Raw genomic sequence first — 23388 nt, 5'->3', positions numbered from 1 at the left:
ATTAAGCATCATTTGTGCACCATTTTGGACACTCTGGGGTATATTACCTCAGCCAAAGTAATTGCATGCGATCATTACAGAGTAAAAACAGTCACAGTGGTGGATGGTCCACTTTCTGTTTACCAGAGCGAAAGAGGTCAAGAGGTCTTTATGGGGTGAAGGTTTAGGTTACGTTTGCAAAAGGGCCTTCCAGTTCTTCAGCAAATAAGAGCTTAAGATCAAACATCAGGACTGGTCCTGGTGTGAAGGCTGGGTTGCTGTGTTGAGTTGGGGGTGGTCACTGACAGGTCAGGAGGACAGATAACAGGGCAGGAAACCCTCAAACCTCTCATCCCCTGTGTTCTCTCAAAATCTCAAGATAACCCATGTCACTGGCACTAAATCCTAACCTCAGTGACACCGTTTCTCCTGGACAACTCTTCCATCTGACCCCACTGAGTCACATGCTGGACCTCTCCCTCGTGATAATCCTCCCAGTCAAGTGACAAAGGGTCAGCCGAGTAAGCTGAAAAGTAATTCAGGAATGAGGGTTTGTTAAGGTTGACTACGAGCTTAATCAAAGCCGCACAGCGTTAAGTATGTTCTGGGGAACATTTGTGCGCTCAAGTGGGCCAGCAATCTGTACAGCATTATGAAGTGTCTGGCAAGCGCTTTCCTTTGTTTCCTCTGTTATGAAAAGGCTTTAGAAAGAGAGACGAAGCTGGCTGCGATCTTTCCCCTTAAAGAATTCTTCTTCTTGTTGCCTCGTAACTTCTCGTCTCCCCACCAAGGAGAGAGCTTTCTGTCCGTGTTTCGGCTTCCCAGCCTGCTAGTCTGTGTTAAAATATTGGCAGAAAATGCAATTACACAGAAACATGGCCTCTGGCGTATTTATTAGAAATAAAACAGACCATTGAGATTCAATTTAGCTGTCAGAATTGCAGTCTTGAGTATAGAGTCACTTGACCCAGGAAATGTCTTTAGGTATCCAGGCCACTTGAGGAACTGGAGACAACAAAGGATTTCTCCAGAGGTGAACAAGCCACGATTCACTGGGATACTAGCGCCCCCAACAGGAAACAAAAGCTACTACGGCAAAAAATACAGAGTTTTTCTGGAAGAATGCCAGGATTTGACCAACCTGTCTCTCGCGGGATAAGAAGTTTACTGGAACTGTTTTCTGTTGCAGGCTCAAGGGACAAGGAGAAAAGTACACCGGAAAACAACCATTTTATAGTGAGTTTGTGATCTGCCTTGTTGTTCTGTTGCAGGCAATGTGAAATAAAAAAACTGTTTTCTGTTTTTCTTATGTTGTAAGGGTTATATATGTGTTGTCGATATATGAGAAGTAAATGAATCTAAGGAGGCCTGCCATATCTGAGAGAAACAGTATCCCACAGGGGGACTGTTAGGTACAAATTTAGTATCCAATGGCACAGTGTGCGACGTTTGATTGGCATATCCACTGGCCACTGGTCAGTTTGTTGAGAGTGGGAGAGAGAAGGGGAGAGGACAAGGAGAAAGTAAAGTAAGTAAGCTAAACACAGACAGAGTGGGACAGCTTACAGCCTAAAACAGAGAGTCCAGCCACCAGAGATCCTGTCGTAAAAAACAAGACACCGATTTAGAAGAAGCAACGGGCTGCCAAGAGAAGACACTGTCCTGATCCGCTTCTCTCTCTGGCCATGTCTGACTGTGAGGAGCTACCAGGGGGTAAGACAAAAACCAAGAGCATGTACTCTTGTGCACATGTGCATACATCTGTGTTCGAGAGAGACATATGAGGTGCGTGTCTGAGCATTTGTGCTTGTGAATTGTTTGGACTTGTGTGTATGTTTTAGGGAGGGGGTCTCTCTTGGCCCATCCTGTTTTAGTCAAAGCTCTCCACTGGGACAACTCACCCGGCAAGTATTCAGCTGCAAAGAGGAGCTGGTTCAGTTTTGGGCCCTTATATGGAAACTTGGAGTGAATTCCTTCTGGTTTCATGAAAATAATGCAGACTGACTCTGCAGAAGTTTTAATCAGAGATATGTAGATAAGGAAGGACAGGAGAGAGAAAGTTTGTATATAGATGGAGATAAGAAGGCAAACTCTGCAGTGAGAAAGATTGGTGGATACAACACAGCACTGCATGGGACCTGGCTGTTTCAAGGTTGATGGGTACAAATGGTATAAAGATGTGATCTGTGTATGTGCAGGTGTCTGCGTGTGTATGCGTGAGAATGTCTGCATGGTTTGTTTGTGTGCAGCTATGCATTAGTAAAGGGTTATTTCCCACAAATGCAGCCCAGCTGAGAGAGAAGTTCATGCGCTTACTACCACCGACTAAAAGACTACAGAAACAATCAGTTATAAATAGAAACCCTTGTCCCCTTTGCCTTGTCTTGTCTCACTCACTCACTCATATTTCAGTCTCCAGCCTCTTTCCTTTATCTCATCTCCCCTTGTCCTTTTATCCCATCTTTTTCCTGTTTCCTTTCCTTTCTGGCTCAGTCCATGCGTGATTCCTTTCTCAGATTAATCAACATGACTCAGCAGTATGAAAACTGTATGATGTTGTCAATTACAGAACCGGCAGTCTTTGCAACTACTGCCGAGATTGTTGTTATAGCATTTGACGCGCAGCTGACCACACCTTCATTATCCATCACATAGTCCAATGGATTTGCAAGGAAATGACATATTTATACAACTAAATCACTGTTGTTTACTTATTGGCATTACAACGCCTTGAACTAAACAAACATGATAAAATAACACCGTAATGTAATTTTCACACTACATTTTTATTAATCTACATGTTGGAATGTATCTTACATTGGTTAACAACAGTTAAATCAATATTCTACCTTGGCAGGCAGCTAAGTGGTAATTTAGCTATGATTTATTTTATTTATTGAGTATTTTATATATTGTCTGCCAGAGTTGTATTTTACTGTTTCAGTAAGAAAGTGAGATGCCTTTGTGTTCATGCACACAATAACTTTCCTGCTTATGTTGGAGAAAATAAATAGCTGCAGTTCAGCGCATGTCCTGCAGGTGGCTGTATTAGCACATCTTATTAACGGTGCCCCTGCTAATGAGTAAAGGAGAAGCACAGGGTCATGAAAAGTGGGAGGTTGAATATGAAAAAAGGATTGGGTTGGGGATACAAATGGAAATGAGATGCAAAGTGGACTAAATTAGAGATGACACAAGTAGGGAAATAGAAGAGGAGTAAAGAAGATTGGAGGTAATAAGGAGACACGGGGGGAGATGAAAGGGCCGAGGCCGTCTTCAAGGAGATTTAAACACAGCGTTGGCTGCTGTGTGACATAACTGAGACGCATGGAGGCATCAATGGGAGCTGACAAGTTTTTAATGTGACAGAAAATCAACCATTTGCCACCACATGCAACGTACATGGAGACGTGTGTGTGTGTGTGTGTGTGTGTGTGTGTGTGTGTTAGAATAATGTGTTCAGAAATGCAGATGAAGACGATAGCATGGTCTGCTGACGTCAGCGCTCCATCTGTGCCCCGAATTTAAGGACAAGTAGCTTTGCTGATGTTAAACCTATTCATCATGGTGACAGACCGGCTGGAAGTGGGTCATTTGACACACAGGTTTGAGCACAGTCACCTGCATGTGTGTGTGTGTGTGTGTATGTGTGTGTGTGTTTGTGTCAGACACACAGGGAAGAGCATGACTTCCACAACACATGCATTGGAGTAAACTCTGCAGCAGACGCCAGATTTCCTCAACAGAGTTTATTTTAGGCTGTATTGATCTGGGATCTGAGTTGCGATGACTTTGCATGGAACAGGAGAGAGAGGAGCAAGTGCAGGAAGACATTTTTGAAGCAGGAAAATTGAACAATAAAGCAAAAGAATTACATGAATTTTAATCGTATACACTGTACGACTGGGTGTAGGCTTGCACACAGAGAAAGAGCAGAGCAGGGTTCTGGTTGTACAGGAAATGGGGGAAGGGTTTACATGGATGTTTCAGTGGCCAAGTCAGATGTGATTAATGTTGTCGTCGCTTGAGAGAACACACTGCCCTGCACACTCTGAAATACACAGTGTGTGTCCATTTAACACACCATAGCTCTGTTGGATTTTCATGGTGGTGATCATGTGATCTTAGATCACATCCTTGGGATAAATGGACTATTTTCACAGTAGTAAAGGGTTGACAAATTACGTCTCCCACTGACCTGCAAGGTGCTGCTTTCTGCTTTTAATGGCCGTACGCAGCATCAATCTTTTACCATATTTTCATGCACTGTAGTAAGTCCTGTTCTACTTTTGTGTTGAAGTTATGCATCATTAGCATATAGATGAGATGGAGAGAAGTCCGTGTAGTTTGTAACTCACGTCTATGGCATCATTAGTGTAAAGGTGAGGAGATCAGGGAGGGAGAAAGGTTAACACAGATGGCTCAAGTAATACCCACTGATTTGATAAGGCCCTATAATGTTATAAATGTCGTACTTTTGTGCTGAATAATAACAAGTCCCCTTTACTGCACATTATCCATGTCACGAAGACAGTTCCTATTTCTGAACATTTGCTTTTTTTTCACCTGCTTGCTTATCTCTTCACGTCAGTCCTCTCAAATTGTCTGCTTGTGTGCTCACTGAAATTTTAATCCTGCTTACAATATCTATTGCATGTCCGCCCACTCCATCCTGGAAGAAGGAGCCCACCTCTTTCCCCTTTCTTGCAGTTTTTTCTCTTTATTTCCCATTAAAGGATGTCTTCTGATTGTTGTCATAGTGTACCTTTTTTGACAAATGTGTTAAGTTTGGCTATATACATACATATCAAAACGACTTGACTCTGGCTGTTCAGTAAAAGGTGAATCTGTCATCTCTGAAAAAGCGCATTGTAAAGATGAAGTGCTGTGTGTGGGAGTTGGTTTTGGTGGAATACTCTTGAAACTAGGTCACACATTGTATACAAACCACTGAGGCTGATCTTAAGTTTACATTTTTACCTTATAAGAAATCCTTTATTTGGAATATGAATACCATTAGCCTATATTGCCTCACGCTCAATTTCCCCTGTATGAAAATGAATATCAGAATCAGAACCATTTATTGCATTATTGCATATGTATGGTTTGTAGACAAGGAATGGAGGGATGTGCAGAGGAGTGAACGGTAGGAGATTGTCTGGGTGTGACAGGGTCAGAGTCAGTCAGTGGGGGACCCGCTCTCTGTTGATGAGCCTGACTGCCGATGGGAAAACAGTTAGCTTGAGGTCTTGGTCCTGATGGACCTCAGCCTCCTGCCAGAGGAGAGGGACTCCAACAGGTTATGTCCAGGGTGAGAGGGGTCGGCTACAATCTTTCTAACCCGCTTCAGAGTCCTGGAAGCGAACAAGTCCTGGAGGGAGGGCAGATTGCAGCCAATCACCTTCCAGCAGAGCGGATGATGCGCTGCAGCCTGACCTTGTCCTTGGCAGTGGCTGCAGCGTGCCAGACGGTGATGGAGGAGCAGAAGATGGACTCAATGATGGCAGTGTAGAAGTGCACCATCATTGTCTTTGGCAGGTTGAATTAATTCAGCCGCCTCAGGAAGAACATCCTCTGCTGGGCCTTCTTTGTGATGGATTTGATGTTCAGCTCTCACTTGAAGTCCTGGATTAGGATATGTATGTATTTGGGAACTTGACATATGTCATGAAAATCATTGTCCATAATGCATTTTAACCATAAACAAATTTATTATTTTTGGGAAATACATATTTGTTTTTCTTAAAAACAGTAATAAAAACTTTAATAACTTCAAAGCACCGTAACTTAATTTCCTTTGAACAAGTATTTATTTTATCTCAAGTATTGTACTTTGCTATATTTCAATTCACAACTGCTGTAGAGTAAAGACAAGTAACAAGAAAAAGTCATGATAAAACATATGGGAGGATAAATAATACCCGACAGCAGCATGCAGAAGAAAAGAAGCTGCTGGTGTGTTTGTGGCATCAAGGAAGCAGAAATCCACTGAATTCACACCAGAAAACATTCCTGTAAAGTCACGACCAGGTCACGAGCTAATGATGCAATCTAAAAGATTAGATCTATGCTAATCAGTGATGGAAAAGCGCCGCCTCTCCAGCATGCCGAGTGATCCAAAACAAGCTCACCCACGATGTGTGTGCAACAGGTGCAAGTTGGATATTTTGTGTTGAACTCTTGAACTATCATTGTGTTAAGACAAGTTAACGTGTTGTCACCTGTGAAGCCCCAGCGCCTGATTTTCGAGAAAACAATTCTCTTTTTAAAACTTAAACTTAATTATGTCCGCAACCTCAATGTTTATTAACTTCATCGAAAGTGCTACAATAATGTAACTCTTGTGAAAATACATATGGTCAACATTTTTTAAAATAACTGTTAAATTTAAGTACTCCATGAACTTGCTGCAGCAACTGTAACGTTTCCCTAAACCCGTGATAAACCTCTTAGCAAAGTTGGATTTCATTCACAAACACATCCACGTAAGCGTAAGGCTTGTGGGAATCGAACAAAGCCAACCATGTCCTTATAAACCCCCTATTAGTACCTGTAAAGTCACAAGACATGCCTCAGCTTCTTTTTTTTTTTTTTTTTTTAAATCGGCAGACTATTTTGAAGGCAGAGGCTTCCCTGAAGGGCGGATGTGTCTGCATCCGGGTCAGAGCAGCAGAGGCCCTGAAGATTTAAAGCCGTAGTACGCAAAAATCCAAAAACGTTTTTCCCATGGAACAAGTAACTTTTCTATTTTTGAACCGAATGATACTTTTTTTTTTTTTTTTTACTAAAACAACTTTCCAATATGTCAAAGATTTGTTTTGCAGTGCTTTCCTTAGGTCCAAACCTTTCCAAAAAGGTGTGTTATTAGTATATAGGATGATGTTAAGGCCCTAAACCATGGAGTTGGAAAAACTCAGGGATCGCTCGAGGGCGGATTTTGGGCAAATCATGCTCATAATCATACTAAATGTTATGAAAAAAAAGTAAAATTTACAAAAAAATAATATGAAATAGCACATGTATTAGAACTCATTTGGGGTTCATATGACCACTTGGACACTATGTTAAGACAATAAGTGATTTACTTGAGTTAATATTCTAGCACTTATTTTAAGGCTCTGATTGTTAAAATCAACAGAAAGTGAAATGATTCTATCGAAGGTGATAGTATTTACATTGATCGGTCAAAATAATGTCTTTCCTATGAACCTATGCTGGGAAACCGCATATCATACAAGTAGTAGATTTAGTGACATCTTTCCAAAACAAAGTTACAAACTTTGCTTAAAGATAAAACATGAACATAAATAAGAAACACAATCAAACAGGTAAAATAATATTCATAAATAAAATGAAATAAGCCTCCCGTTACAAGAGAAGAGAGGATACTGAAGTTGCCTGCCTTAGATTACCAGGAGTTTAGGGGCCCGATCAGCGAAGGCTCGGTCACTATAGTGATCAGTCGGGAATTTGAAGCTCTTAGTAAAGCCTTGCTCAAATATCTCAGGCAGCGGTCAAGCTCATAAGAAACCAGCAGATCACATTCAAGGCTATAAAAACGAGCAGCGAAATCTTAAAATCAAGTCTAAAACTCCCAAGATTCAAGTTCTTACATCTTAATGGAGCTGTGAAATCCAAAATGTTTTTACAGGAACTGTTAATTGTCCGGACAAGATCCTCTACATAGAGGCCAAGTTGTTCATTGGTATGAAACGTTGTGCGTGATTCAGTAAAAGCATGGCAGAAGTGATGAACAGAGGGTGTATTTTGGTGACGCTGATCTACAGCCTCAGGATTAGGAGCTTTTTACAGCCCAGAAGCAGATTGTCCCCTTGTACACTCATGTGCCGACACTCTCCGTCTCTCTCTCTCTCTCTCTCTCATAAAGTCTGTCTTTTGAGCTATCCTGGAGCGTTAGGACATCTTTCTTTTTAAGCCTCAGCCACCGAACACTTTTACTATCAGTCACACTAAAACCATTAGCTTTGGTTGTCTTAAAATGTCTGGTGCTGCATCACACGAGTGCCTATATTTTCAGATTCATTTTGAGCATTAATCTTATTATGTTTACCCGTATAATGCTGTTTTTGAAAGGACACATTGATCCAATTGTGAGACTTGCAAAACACATTCCCACGACTACCTCTTTCTCTAAATCTCAGAAATGCAGGACTTTAAAGATATTACAGAGTCTGGCAGGGGATTTCTAAATGCATAATACTCTTAGAGGCCATGACCATAAGACTGCATTAAAGAACCAAGTGGTGACCCAGTTTTCCTGAAGCATGTCATCATTATTTGTCATTGTGTGGCCCGAAACACAAGTGCACTTTAGTGAGTAAATAGCTGCCATTTGCTTTCATCCTGTAGCCTTGATTCTCTGCACTGATATTACTAAATATCTTAGTCAATCTTTGTTCAATGCTTTCTTTGGATATTTCAACAAAATGTTCATTATTATTACATATTATCATTATATTCAAATTCAGAAGTTTCCATACAATCAAATATTCTGAAGTGAAAAATGTTTTCACCAATTATTATTAAAAAAAACATTATTGGATGGTTTGCAGGTGAATGTTTTCACTGATCTTGTGAAATATAACTCAACATTTACTTGATGAGCTGACAAAATTTGTGTCTGGACTTTCATAGTTTCCAGACGATGAATCTAATGCCACTAATGTAGTCTAAACATTCATGTCCATTTCAGGATGAATTATAACAACTAGAGAGTTTTCATCTCACACCTTCATCAAGTCAAAATCTAAACAAAACTGTTGGCTGGTAAAATGACAGATGATTTTCTGAGATGAATTACAAAACATGGATCATGTGGTGGGTTTGAATCTAGTGTCTTTGTTGCTATGAGAGTCCTTATTTTCTGCCTGATGCAGCATCTGGTTTTCTGTGACGCAGAGCTGGGAACAAAACATTATCACTCCCCCATTGAAAGTAGGTCACATTTCCTCCACATAATTGATGATAGAATCTTTCAGTAGCTCTCATTTACAGCTTCTAGTTGATCATGTTGTCCTCATGTTGGACTAGACATTGACACGTTGAACCCACAGGAGGTAGGCCGTCTCTTTACTTTAGAGTCTTGAGGGTAATAATGTTCAATGGGAAGGTTCCAGAGTTCATAATTAGATTTCATCCGGACTCCACGCCTCGCCTGAAAAGGGTGTATTAGAAATGACAGGTTTTTTTCTCCAGCAGGTGGGAAAATGATGTATTTTAAATAGTCACTCAGTAGATTTCGTCTCACCTCTCACATTCAATCTGTCTCTGCTCTTGTGTCGAGAAAGGTATTAGAAGGAGTGAGCCTCAGTCAGTCACAGACGGTATTACATCCTCTGCCGGTCCGGCCTCTTCTCGCCCTCAAGGTGCATCAATATCCCAGCTGCTGACATGAGACGTCAAACCGTCACGGAGTCAGAATTAATCTTCTTTTATTGACCAAAGCCTAAGGTAGGATGCAATAACAAAATACATAACCTTAATGCTCCAAATGAATAAAATTGGACAAGTATTAGGATTGAAGATATACTTAGACAAAAACATATAGAAGTAGGAGAGATTTTCAGAATATACAATAGATATAACACATAATGTAACTTGCATTATAATGAAAGGGTATAGAAAGTGTATTTACTCAAATGTACTTAGTTACATACTGAATACTTCTTCCACCTCTGGTTATATCAATAGCCAAAAAAGTGGACAAGCACATTTTGACTTAATGATGGCATGAATGTGTGGACCAATTTGATGGGAATCCTTTCAATAGTTGTTGACACGAGTTGTTTGTTGTGACAAATTGTCATCCATAAAGCAACATGGCTTTGTCTACAAAAATGTTATGGGTCTAAATTTAGTATCATCCCTGCAGTCTGTCATTGCAACTTGAACTGTGAGACAGTGAGTTGGCACAATGACCAGACTGTTGAACTCATGAGCTTCATGGGAAATAAATGATTAGATAACACTCGTATCCCTCGTTCCAGTTGGCTCATTCGCCTCGGCTTGGCACACACTTTTATTGGGTGACCTTTGCTCCTTGCCTATCTAGTATTATCTGCAATGTTTAACTAGTTAGAACAAACCTTCACGCAACTTCCTGAAACTCTTTTATAAAAAGGTGTGAATCCAGTCTTTAGCTGTTCACTTTGACAGACTGTAAATATATGCATTAGTCCACTGGCGTTGATTTTAATTCAATCTTCCTATGAATTATTAAGACCACAGGTTGGATTAAATCATGGTGTAAAGCACAAAACATAAAAATAACAAGGATAGACACACAGATGGTGGCTGGATCACAGAGAGGATTGACCTTGTTTCATCCTCAGCTCTGGATTTGATTGTTTATAATCCCGGCCCATTGACAGACTGACTGATCATCTGTGGATAAAAGAAATGTCAGCAGTTTCTTTTCTCTTTTGTGGTTGAAAAAAAGAAATGAACAACCGGCTCAGTTTGAGTATGACCTTCAAGTGCCTCCTGAGAGCAACAGCTGTAAAAGCAGAGACAGAAGGCAGGTGAGAAAGCAGTGGACACCGATGTGAGGCCTTGCTCGGATGCTCTGGAGTCTTGAGCAAGACACTGAACCTCTGTCGGATGTATTATAGTAAGATTGCTGCATGCACTCACGCTTGATTTTTTCTTGATTTCCACTTAAACTGTCATACAACAAGCATTCTTCACACTAAAGAAAGTACCATAAATGTGGATTTTACAACAAATGGAAGTTACAGTTTGAACATAATTTTAGACTAGTGGCGGGCCGTGGTTTTAGACATAGGCCTTTAATGAGTGCGTCCCTGGAGTTACTGTCACAGACCGACACAATACACAGCGTGTTCATACAGTCCACCATGTGTGTGAACACCCGACCCGCACAGCAGCTCCACCAAAAAAGAAATTAAAAAAATTAAAACTCTTCACACACACACACACACGCACACGCACACACGCAGACACGCACACACACACACACACACTAACTGCTGCACCTTTGAGGGCAGAGGCTCCCCAAGTCTGTCCAGCAGCAGCAGCACCAACAGCGCTGACGTATGATTAAATCCAACTGCACACGTAAAAAAAAGTTATATAGCCAGTATTGCACTCACCACATTTCAGTAATCTTCTGTGTGAAAGGCGTCATCAGTACACAAGCAAGTCACAATCCACCAGCTAGCTAGCTTTTTGGTTTGAGGTTGAAGCTAGAAGCTTCTAGCCCTTCCTGAAACGTCCTCCGTGAGAAAGAAGTTGCCAGTAAATCCACCACCAAGTCGACTCCTTCAGTCTATAGTATAAAAAAAATACACCAAGCAAAACTATAAAAATTGAATGGCTTCTTTAAATATGTCACAACGTACTCCCTCCTTCCTACTGTTCAGCCAGCTAGTTTTCCGGTAGACAGAAGTCGCGGTGCGCCACTGACCAATCACAGTGCATGTTAATGGTCACGCGGGCCCTGTGACCAATCACACGTCTCGGGTCTCCAGAAGGCTCTTCCATTTATTTTAACCGGGCTGCTCTTGCACAGAGGAAGAAAGGTGAAATGTGATTGGATAAAACATGCTGTTAAACAGGAAGAAGCCATACAAGAGCTCTGAAGGAGCAGAGGAACAAATGAAGGCAGCTGTGCAATGAGAGAACAGCTAATAGGCAAAAAATATTATAATACATGTAGTATTTTGTGAAAAACAAGTACATTATAAAATAGTTATAACTTTTAATTATAAAAAACTTTTAAATCATAAAATAGCTATAACTTTGTGATTCTGTTTAGGCCTTCAGAGAAGGCCCTGACGGCCCGCCACTGTTTTAGACACATTTACCTCAAATTCAGCTTGACTACTGCATATGAAACCCTTGGTATCTCCATTATAATTGTAAATACCTTAGGTGTGACCAAGGCTTCGTCCTGCAACATATTTTATAGTCACTCAGTGTGTTTTCTTGACGGTATCAATTTGAATTTTGCTTTAGTCGGACTATGCTATCTTTCAGGGCAACTGCTGTTATCCTAATATACATGGCAGTGAATAAATCGAATCATTGGCCGAAAGCATGTCATATCCGATACGATAGGTGGCGCTGTTTTCATTACATATAGTGGTGATACAGCCATCTCCGCTTGACCGCTTCACTCTTCATAATGGCGAGAACCCCGCTACCTTCGGTGGTTGTCGGGGAGCTAGCGCAGAGCAAACAGGGAACTAGTAGCAACGCTAGCTGGCTACAGCAGGGAGCTAGCGGGACACCCATCGAAGGTAGTATCGACTTGTAATCCGACTTTTACGTTTGTTTCTGCCGGCCGACTCCCGGCACTGACAACTTATCGTCTCTTTCGACTTCCAGGTCACGACCTGGGAGGGAGGGAAGAAGAGAGGGAGGGAGGAGGGCGGCGGGATCTCGAGCAGTTCAGTTCCAGTTAGTCCAGTTCCTAATCCAATTCACCGTTTACATGCAGCGATGTCCGAATTATCAACCGAGTCAGATCGAGTTATCCAGGGGTGTTAATCGGATCGTAGTCGGACCGCAATGATTCGAACAAAGGTGTTTACATGAAAGGGATAATTCTATTTCAGTCCGATTAAGCCAGTAATTCGAATGCATGTAACCACAGTCAGTGGGAACGTTTAAGAGGTTATTCCTACAATGACATTTTTTGTGGGATCACCTTTTAACTTGATATGGGGAACGTGTTGGCAAACAGTTTACACATCCAGCAGTTACGAAGCAACATTATTATACATTTGTAGTCATGTTGATGGTGAATTTAAATTCAACTATTTAGTCTCTTTTAGTCGTGTTTTTGATCCCCACCATCTTGTGAGAGCAAAATCTGGCTCTGGAGCTAATAAATGTTTCACAATTTTACGAGCTCGCTGCTGACTCTGTCTTTTTACCATATTGTGCACAGTAATTAAAGTGGATTTCTAGAGATATTTATTTGAAAACAGCCACCTGCTGTTGCTAAAAATAATGCTATGAGAGCTGTGAAAATGAACAAAAACTGTAAAGACAAATTGCATGTTGCAGTATTTGCTAGTTGAAGTGTGACTGATATCCTCACTCTCTGCACAGCTCTATCCTGTTTATATTGTGCGTGTGTGTATATGCACCCTCTGGAGTCACTGATGGGTGGTGGAAGAGGGGGAACAATGGGGCAGTGTGGCGAGGGGAGGGGTGGTGAAGCAGCGGCGGTTCCACCACCTGCCACCCGCAGGGTAGGTGGGGTTTAGGGACCCATGTGAGGGGCGGGAGGGGGGAGGGGGGGGGGATTTTGTAGGGAATATATCTCACGTGAACATATGAGCAGAGAGACATACACACAAAAACCAGACCTGTCCCTAATCTGGATCCTAAATCTGCCCCAGAATGAGATTAGCAATAATCTGAGCCCCTTCAGACTAAACACCAGTCTGACTCAAGGTCTTCAGAACAAAAACACAAAGGATGTTAATAGTGTGTACTGGTTGGCGCCGCGTGACATTCCTTTCAGTATCTGAATCAAAACACTGGATGCTGTGGCCTTTTGGTGTTTAAAAACATCTAAAATATGATTGAGATTATCAAAATAAATGCAAAGGCCTTGATTCATTCATACGCTTTCTATTCACTTTAGTTGCAGAGAAATAGCATTGAGTACAACTGGTTTAAAGGTCAGCACATCTTAATTTATGAGTTTTTGAAATGTAATACCTTTGTCATTTGTTTAAACAACTATTGCAGTGTTCAGTTGCAACATTTGTGTACAAAGAACACCTTGTTTCTTTCCACATAATCCTGGAGTGTGCTAGGGGCTTGATGTTATTGTGTAATAAGTGAAGCAGAGTGGGCTCCTGAGGGAGAAGAGGGAGAGCATACCGCGGCCTTGAACCATAAAGTGGTCAACCGTTATAAGGAGCTTCACTGCATCTCTTTCATCTTCCTGCTCGAGGTCAAAACTAGCGGGTCACCTTTGAACCTGAGAGGATTTGAGGAGAGATACCTGCACAGAAAGAGCTTCATACAGAGACTCTATCACACCTGCTATGCTACGATACAACACTGAGAAAAACACATGTATCTCTTCTTGGTCTCTCTGCTGCCTTCAGAGCATCCCTGCCTTTGTGTTATTGTGTCTTGTGATCTAACAAGAAAGGGGGGAATGTTTCACACATGAATATAGGCCACGGACTCTTTAGGCTTCTCATTTTTCCCTGCTCGCTTGAATTATAAATAATGCAAAGAGCCCCTCTCCCACGTACAAAACCCCCAGTTAGAATTCAATTTTTTTTAGGGTCTCCCCCTTTTCTCCCCACAAAACTCCCACCCTGCTCACTTTTTAATTTGGTCCTTCTCTTTGTACCACCCACCCTCCTGAAGCACTCGCTTTTACTTCTCCGTCCCCCTCCCCCTTTATCCCATTTATTTCTCTCGTTCGTCTATCCCCTAGTCTCCCTTTCTTTCTCTCCCCCTCTTGTCCTTGTTTCAAGGATCCCACTGCCTCTGTGCAGTCTGCAGCAGGGCAGATAAGACAGACAGAGGACTGAACGATAACCATGTTTAGCCACAGCGAGATCCCCTGGCAGAGTTCAGTTTTAAATGTTTGGCTGCGGGAAATGCCGAAAAAGATGTGACAGTGTGGTTTCTTATGGTGTGTCTCCATACCATTACTAACAGTGTGTGTGTGTGTGTGTGTGTGTGTGTGTGTGTGTGTGTGTGTGTGTGTGTGTGTGTGTGTGTGTGTGTGTGTGTGTGCGTGCGTGTGTGTGTGTGTGTTAAAGCAGTACAATAATGGTAACTCTAGTAACTTCTACATATGGGCCGCTTTAGTCATTTTTGTAACTAATCATTGTTTGGTTTCCTTTATTTGTGCATTTTTCACATCCGCGAAACCTTCAGTTGAATTCAGCTTTATTGCCTAGCTATGGAAAATGATGCATGCAGCCAGGGTAAGCCAAGCAGTACACAAACACATTAATTATAAAAAACAACACACAATACAGTTCAAACAATACAAGATCTTGTTTAAAAGAACCTCCCGCCAGTGCAGAAGCAATGAGTCATTAAGTGCAGAAACAACAGACGATCGCTTATGAGTGAATCTCCTCTCCTTTCCTTTTTTTATTTCATCTTACCTCTTTTGTCCTCTCGTTTCCTAACCTCTTCTGTCCACTCCTCCCTTCCTGTCTCAACCTTTTCTCCTGTCATATCCTTTCATTTTACATCTCCTCTTACTTTCTTTCTTAACCTACCTTTTCCTGTCCCCTTTTCTCCTCTCATCGTTTGGCTCCACTCTCTGTTCCTGTTCTTGTCCTAATATATATATATATATATATATATATATATATATATATATATATATATATATATATATATATATATATATGTCCCACCCCCTGTCTATCTTTCTGTCCTCTCTCCTCCTTTCTCCTCACCGCTTTTATCCTTTCCTCCCTTCTCCTTTTTTCTCCTCTTCTCCCGCCAGTTGAGAGGAGGAGGATCTCACCATCAGGCCCAGCCCCCTGTGCTCTGACTCGTCCACACTGTGTGACAGGGGAAGGCTGGGCTGTCCCGAGAATTATCTAAACACTCACACACACACACACACACACACACACACACCCACACACACACACACACACACACACCACACACACACACACTGCTTCTGACACACACACACACACATTTACACACACACACACACAGTAACTGCCGATGCCAGAGCCTGCGCTCTCAGCTCAAGCCCTCTTAAAGCTGTTTTTCTGCTGGAGATCAGCGAGAGCTAACGACACACAGCTGCCTCTGCGGAAGACAGGAGGACGAGAGGAGAACAGGAGGAGAGGAAACGAGGACAGGAAGGAGGAGAGGACACGCAGGAGGAAACAAAACCATCAGCAGCCTCTTAACTTCTGTCTCTGTGTCTCTCCGGCGGTCCGGTGCAGTCATTCTTCAGCAGGGAGTGTTCTCCGCTGTAGTTCAGGACTTTTTTTGAGAGAAGGGGGTGGAAAGGAAGAAGGGTTGGAGTTCACATGACATAATCGGAGTGAATGGGTTGCCATGGTGACTCACCCAGGGAGCCTGACCTGTGCAGAGTGAATGAAGGGAGCGCCTTGGACGCCAAGTGAACGATAAACCAACAGAGGGGAGTCACCGGAGAGGGAGAGGAGAGAGAGAGAGAGGAAAGCGAAGGAGCTGTGGATAACGGAGGGAGCACAGAGGAGCGGAGCAGAGGTTGAGAATGGAGGACGGGTTTTCCAGCTACAGCAGCTTGTATGACACCTCATCACTGCTACAGTTCTGCAACGGTAAAACTAACTCATCCTCCCCTCACTCCTCCTCCCCCATCCCTTCCATTACCATCGGCTGCATGTTGTTTCTCTGGACTTGACATGTCACCAGCTGACTGGCTAAACTTGACAGCAAGTAGCATGTGTGTGCGTGTGTGTGTGTGTGCGTGTGTGTGTGTGTGTGTGTGTGTGTGTGTGTGTGTGTGTGTGTGTGTGTGTGTGTGTGTGTGTGTGTGTGTGTGTGTGTGTCATGAGAGCTATTTTAGGTCCAGCTTTTAGGGTTTTTATATTTGTATGTATTTTAACACTCTGTCAAGAAAACATTTGGTTTGATAACATGTAGACTTTGGTGAATATTAAAGTATCCAACTTCAGAGGGACATTTATGTAAAAACACACTGTATAATTATCTGGAATCAAGGCCAGAATATTGTCAACAGTCTATGTGAGCCAGCAGTCATCAAGAGAGCTAATAAACAAAGACGGAGGGAGGATGAGGAACAGTCCTTTGCTCACAGCAGCTGCTCTGATTACTCTGGTTCTGCTTGATTTGATGAGGAGCATGTTATGAATACATTTCTGCCCTGTTTGCTGATTGTGATCAGCTTGCTGAATGACACAGAACAGAGATGACAGAACAGGACATTATTGCTCATGTTGCTTTGCTGCACTAATGTCATTTATTTGCTGGCAGAGGAAGAAACCATACTTCAGGCTGCGAATGTTTTGGGTGGGAGAGAGTGACTCAGGGACGAAGAGAAGCACTTAGCAGGACACGTCAGTATGACATCAGTTTAGGATCTGTTTCCAAGAAGCTCTAGTTACGAGTAAACTTGAATGTAAGATGTATCTCCTAATATTTAGAAACACCAAACTTACTATGCTTAAAAAAATATCCTAAAATGTTACATCAGTGTATCTCAGTCCAACATGTTAGAAGGATTTTTAGGATTTAGATTTTCCTTTCCATTTACGATTTTGTTATGAGTGTGTTGCTCAGTTTGATGCTAACCTCCCTGCCTGCATACTGATAAACTACAGTTCGTGAACCCCCTACACAAAGGGGATTATCCTCAACACAATAACTGGTGTCTCTAATAGAGACTCTGGCAAAGGGACTTTAAACACAGCTTTAATGCAGATTTGTAGCTCCACTGAAACAACTAAATAAAGATTGCATTTAATATATAATGCTCATGTGGAGAAAAAAAGGTTTCCCCTTTAAGTATCATCCTGATTGTTTGTAATTTACATCTCAGATTTTTCAGTGTGTACTTAGCAATTGCAGCGACTGTTCTGGTGGGTTGTGAGTGGAAGCAATCACCGTTGAAGCATAGAGCAGTGACGTGATTGCCATTGGTGGATAATGAACAAATCAATAATATTTATTGTGCTGTGTAAGCACTCGCGGTCGATGGGATGAGGGAAGACTATTGTCTGAGGAAATCACAGATGTGAAATTACACAGAGGTGTCTCCCGCCATGGATACTGGGTACCTGACTACTTTCACGAATCACTGATGAGGCGAATCCAGTTAAAAGCTCTTATCCCATATGGAGGTCCCTCATTAAAGTTATAGCGAGCACAAAGGAGGAAATGCAGACAGAGGAACGGATTAGTAAGTGAAGCTTATAGTTTAGTTACAGATAAAAACTGAAAGAAATCTGTACGGTTTGAGTACATTGAGTCCATAAGTGACTGAATACACAACTTTATATCTGATGGTATGCAGAACACGGATCATTAACACAAGTAAGGCATCAGCTTGAATCCAGCTCGTGGTTTGCATGTAGGAAAGCAGAGCCACCATCCCATATGCTACAATGATAAGTGCTGATATCTGATAAGCCAAAGAAGTTGGTATGCACCCTTTATTCTCACGTGTTGTATTCCTGTGTAATGAGCAACGTGCTGATAACGACAAGAATAACAAACTAAAAACCGGTGCAGCAGGTGTTACGCGGTACCAGGATAGCAAATGGAGATGAGGAATGAAGAAATGACTGACCTTGTAAATCCTCACATATTACAGCGTGGTGGCAGACAGCATTACAGAGTGTGTGTGTGTGTGTGTGTGTGTGTGTGTGTGTGTGTGTGTGTGTGTGTGTGTGTGTGTGTGTGTGTGTCGCCTTGGAGGCTCGGTGTTTGCGTCCAAACAGTCAACCATTTCTTCTTCAAATCTGGACTCGGATTCAAACTACACTTTGTTCTCTGAATCTGCACTCATCAGCCTGTTTTCTCAGTCCTTATTTCTTTTACGATCCCCCCTGTACTTCTTGCCATGTCATGACCAGCAACCAGAGGGCGAGCCTGCGAGGTTGTTAGTAATCCTTTACAATGTCATGTTTCCTCTCCGAGAGAAAGTCGATGAAATAACAAGTGCTGCCTAGCTGCTGTTGCCAGGGATTTTCCAACCTCCAACCCCCCTGCTTTCTGTCTCTCTCTTTCCCTACACACACACACACACACACACACACACACACACACACACACACACACACACACACACACACACACACACACACACATGCTGTCTTGTTCGTTGTTCCAACAGAATGCTTATTGGGTGAGCCTTAGTTAGGATGGTGTGTGTATGTAAATCTTTACGTTACAGCAATAGGGGGTGTGCTTACACATCTGCAGGACCTGCGTGTGCATGTGTGTGTGTGTGTGCATGTGCGTGTGCATACGTGTGTGTGCAGGGCCTGTAGGCCAACGTGATATCATATTGCACTGCTGCTGCCGCTCAGCTGAACCCAGATCCACAAAAAGCAAAAGTCAATGATGTCATTCATTCGCCTCTTCCTCTCCCTCTCTCTCTCGACTCGTGTGTTGTGGAGCATCCAACCAGACTAATGTTCAAAGACTAGGTCAGCTAAACTGCAGGAACACGCGCAGGCTGTATGCTTTGTCCTCAGGAGGTCGGGGATAGCTCGGGCTAACTGAAAATTAGCCCCATTACACACTCAGACACCCGGAGTCACGTGCTGATTACGGCTGATGAAGGAAGTGAATTCTTCAGAGAAGCAATTTGTCCGTTTAATCAGATTTGGGATCTACCGGTCCTGGAGAAGAGGTTTTTGATCGAATTAGTCTGTTGTCCAGAGACCTTCTCAGAAAGTAAAGCTTCCATTTGATGTTCTTATCACTTTAAAGGGCCATTCTGGTTGTTTTAGCTTCTTCGCCTGCTTTATACAAAGCTTACCATCACTGGAATTGAATTTCCTGTGTTCCTTTGAAAATCAACTTATGAAAGAATTGCGACAGTTTTATTATTATATTTTACTTCACTGTCCTGCCTGCCTATTGCTCATCTTCTGGCTTTTTTGACACTCAAATGGCAGACGTAGGAGCACCCTTGATTGCACCACCAAGAAGTGTTTTTAAACTTCAAATGTATCAGGAACAACAGCGTAATATTTCAACTTTCATCGATCATGATGGATGTTCATTAATATATCAACTGTGTATTTTCTTATTTGCTCATTTAATATTTATTTTCAGTTTATATAGAAAGTTATGAAATCAAATACTTTGGTTTGTATTACCAAATTAATGTAAGATCTCACAGAGCTGGCTTGGCTGTAGAGTCCGACTTTTGTTTCTTGATGAATAAAATGATGGCTCATGTATTTTGTGTCACTTGACTAATTAAATAATTAGTCGTTTCAGTCGTGAACTTCAGCAACTTTGAATCTTCATAAATTGATGTCCAAACACTTTTGAAAGCCTTTGCTTTGGACTATGATTGCTAATTATGTGAAATATAGAAAAATAGGAACAGAAACCAGCTAATGTAACAGAGAGAGGAAGGAAGTTGGAATTGGTAGAAGTGCAGATGGACGGGACAGACGTGCAAGGTGGAGAAGGGAAATTAATAAAGACGGAGGCCCGTTTGATGTTTGCTGGAGGTATTTTGATGCACAGCAGAGGTGACACGACTCCCGTCAGTCTCCACCCCTTCTTGGCTGAACATCTATAGGTATCTCAATCCAGGTCCTGATTGATGATGGCATGTGTGGAGGGATTAGGACTAAAGCCCTGCTCATGTTACCAACCATGCCAGGGAGCAGGGGACGGTGTTCACGTGTGTGGGTGAAGTGTTTGACTTTTGTTTAGTGTCGCTTCAGTTCAAATGATATCGGTGAGGGCCTTTATTCCCTCTGATCTTTTCTCTTTTACATTTTCTATCAATACGTAGTAAAACCTGCTGGCAAGCAGACCTGCACTCTGATATTTCCTCCACATGCAACCGCACAAATTGTCAATAGCGAAACGGGGGGAGACGGGAGCAAGGAAACGATGTGTCTCTCTACCATTATTCATCTGTAACTGTAACATGAAGCAGTTTAATAAATATCGACCTGAACGGGATTGCTCATCCACTACCGCTGATTCATTTAAAGGTTGACATTGATTTTCCACTGCTGTGTCAGTGACAGCACACAGCACACAGCACTCTCCTTTTTTCTTTTTATCTCATTCCAACCCTGACTCCATGTCGCTAACCGTAACCCATATCTTTTTGTTTGGCTCCCGGCCTCTCTCAAGCTCCTTCTGTTTTCTCTTCGGCCTCACCATCGGACTCTCACGCTCTTTGTTTGATCTTGTGCGAGGGCCCTGAGTGGAGATTAGAGTGCTTCTCTTTTTCCGTTTTTCTTTTTAAATCTCCAGGCTGTCAGATATTGAGCGGGTAGTTTGGTTTGGGCCTCTGTGGTCACGAGTCACACCACCCTCCTCCTACTCCATATCTCCCTCAAAGTTATTCCACCCTTTCTCCCGATAAGGGTTCGCTTTACACTTTCTCTTTCACTTTCATGATACTGTTTATTTCCAGTTACACACAGTGTCAGTGTGTGCTCACTGAACGTGTACATGTTACAACTATATTCAGTGTGTGCAGCAGGCTTTTAGCCAATACCCTATGTCCGCTGCCCTGTGGTCTGTTGTCAAAAACAGCAGATTGTGCTGCAGGAGAGTCAAGCTGTGTGTGTGAGTGTGTGTGTGTGTGTCCCTGTGTGAAAGAGTTAGTGTGTGATCTGTGGGAGCCAGCACAGGGCCACGGCTGACCTTGTTACCAATTGAAAAATGATGGCATTTGCGTAATGAAAGCAGTTTGGTGCTCTCGACACAGGTATCCTGCTCTCTTCAGGCGCCTGAAATACTTGTGGTGCATTCAATAGATGCATACTGTATACACGTGAAGATCATCTGTAAGCCGAATAATTTGTTTCTGCACAGAAGAGGAATTAATGCCATCAGCCAGCATCATCCTGAGTCAGGGTCAAATGAGTTGGTATTGTAGCCAAAATGTAAAAGTAATGATGTGATGTACTGACGCCTGTCCAGCATCAAGGCTACATTCATGCTGAGCAGTGAATAGAGACTGAGTGAATGAGTAATCATGGTCATTTTCATAATCTGCTTCCCAAACAAAAATATTATGATATACATAATGTTTACAACTTCAACTCTTGTCCGAGGGACTTTCTTCCTTTTGTGAAGACATTTCAAATAAATATATATTTGTTGCTGTCAATTGCAGTTTTGTACGTCGGTTATTAGCACCTTATAGAACTCAATATAAAATAAGTTCTCCTCTTACGTTACACAAGTCTTATTAGATACATCACGTTTCATTCAGAAACAAGATCAGAGTGAGCAAACTCATGAAAACAGCCTCTTGGTGAGCCAACGGGCAGAAGATACCAGTATTTTTGTTTTCTCTCTCTTTCTCTTATATTTTCATTCACTCTCTCTCTCTCATATCTTTTCCTTCTCTCTCTTTTGTCTTTTTCCTCCACTGACACAAATTGACGCAGCCTCATCCTCATGACCCACTAAAACAATCAGGCATGTAAAGCAGGAGTGTGTGAGTTCCTGTGCTAAATATATACTGACCCCGCTTCTGGCAGTCAAACATGAAAGGGGGAAGCACTCTCTGGTTGTGTATGTGTGTGTCTTTTGTATGTGTGTGTATGTGACCTTCTTAAAGTTTACTGTGTGTGTGTGTGTGTGTGTGTGTGTGTGTGTGTGTATGTGTGTGCATACCATAACGAGGTCAGCGGAGGAGACGCGCAGGCTGCATGAGTCCTTGAGCAGGATGTCACGGATGGGTAAAAATGCCTTAAAAGAGCCAGAAACTGAGTTGTTTGGTTGGATGCTTCGACTCTACATGGGAACACTAAATGTGTTCAGAAGAGCGTTGACTTCTACCTGCGGGGAATGGTGACGAGTAATAAATCACACGAGTCGGCAGAATCCCACGGAGATGCTGATATTCTCAGTCTCAGTTTGCTGCACAAAGTATCACCAAAGCTATTCTGTGAAATCAGGGAGACACAAAATAGAAAAGAGTTGTGATTCTTTTTTTTTTTCAAACATAATACATACATAATACATTTGAAAATAATATCCAGCCCAGATCATCAGTGTGTGTCTGCATAAGCGTAGGTGTTTGAGTCCACATTCTTGTGTGCACATGCATATCTGTACCTTTGAATGTCTTTACATAAATCTACGTTTAATTAATGGTCAATTCAATTACTGTGCCAAGGTGAGTGTGGACTCGATTATATTTATGGTAATCCTCTCCATCAGCACATTGTCTCCAGTGGGCCGAAGTTCACGGCCCACTGATTTGGTCGCTCACATCTCTAAACCCTGGTCAGGATTTCATTTGGCCAGTTGTGATTTGAACAGAAATAATTAACCTCTCGGCGCCCGCGGTGCAGCTCTCAGAGGCTGCCCAGCACCCTAATTGGTCTCTTACACCTGCTGTTAATGGAGGAACCGAGGGGAAAGCCCCGACTCTGCATATGTGTGTGTTTGTCTGTGTATCCCCCGTTGCATGTGTTCATCCGGACTGTAACAGATGGAGAGGGAAAAGAGGAGAATCCCATTAGAAATTCCATTAAAAATAGATTCATGAAAAACAGCTGCAGAGATGAGAAAGAGGATGGACATGATTATTGGCTTGTTTGCCCCTATATTGTATTTTTGTGTCTGACAATATGCTTCAACTCAAATAGTCCTCGTGCATTGTGTTTTCAGACATCTTTCATCATACATCAGTGGCAAATGTCACATTTTGTTCTCGACCAAGGCCCTTCTTAT

The 23388-nt window shown here is 42.2% G+C and overlaps 1 protein-coding gene across 7 annotated transcripts in view; it reads left to right on the top strand.

The window, feature by feature from the left end:
• The first annotated feature begins 1552 nt into the window (after positions 1-1552).
• The window catches only part of eml1 (EMAP like 1), a 47463-nt gene continuing 25627 nt past the window's right edge, over positions 1553-23388 (top strand). For 2 of the 7 annotated variants that reach the window (XM_068579808.1, XM_068579807.1), the window contains exon 1: positions 15524-16289. In XM_068579808.1, the coding sequence (XP_068435909.1) occupies positions 16223-16289 (67 nt within the window). In that variant the 5' untranslated portion in view covers positions 15524-16222. Of the gene's footprint in view, positions 1693-15523; positions 16290-23388 lie in introns of those variants that run through there. The other 5 variants (XM_068579813.1, XM_068579812.1, XM_068579811.1 and 2 more) reach the window with 4 other exon arrangements.

This window comes from Clinocottus analis, unplaced genomic scaffold (genome assembly GCF_023055335.1).
Source record: "Clinocottus analis isolate CAN_PGR_092001 unplaced genomic scaffold, fCliAna1.0.p SCAF_17, whole genome shotgun sequence".
Taxonomy (NCBI): domain Eukaryota; kingdom Metazoa; phylum Chordata; class Actinopteri; order Perciformes; family Cottidae; genus Clinocottus; species Clinocottus analis.
Note: the sequence above shows the minus strand (reverse complement) of the source record. Positions and strands in the feature narration are given on the sequence as shown.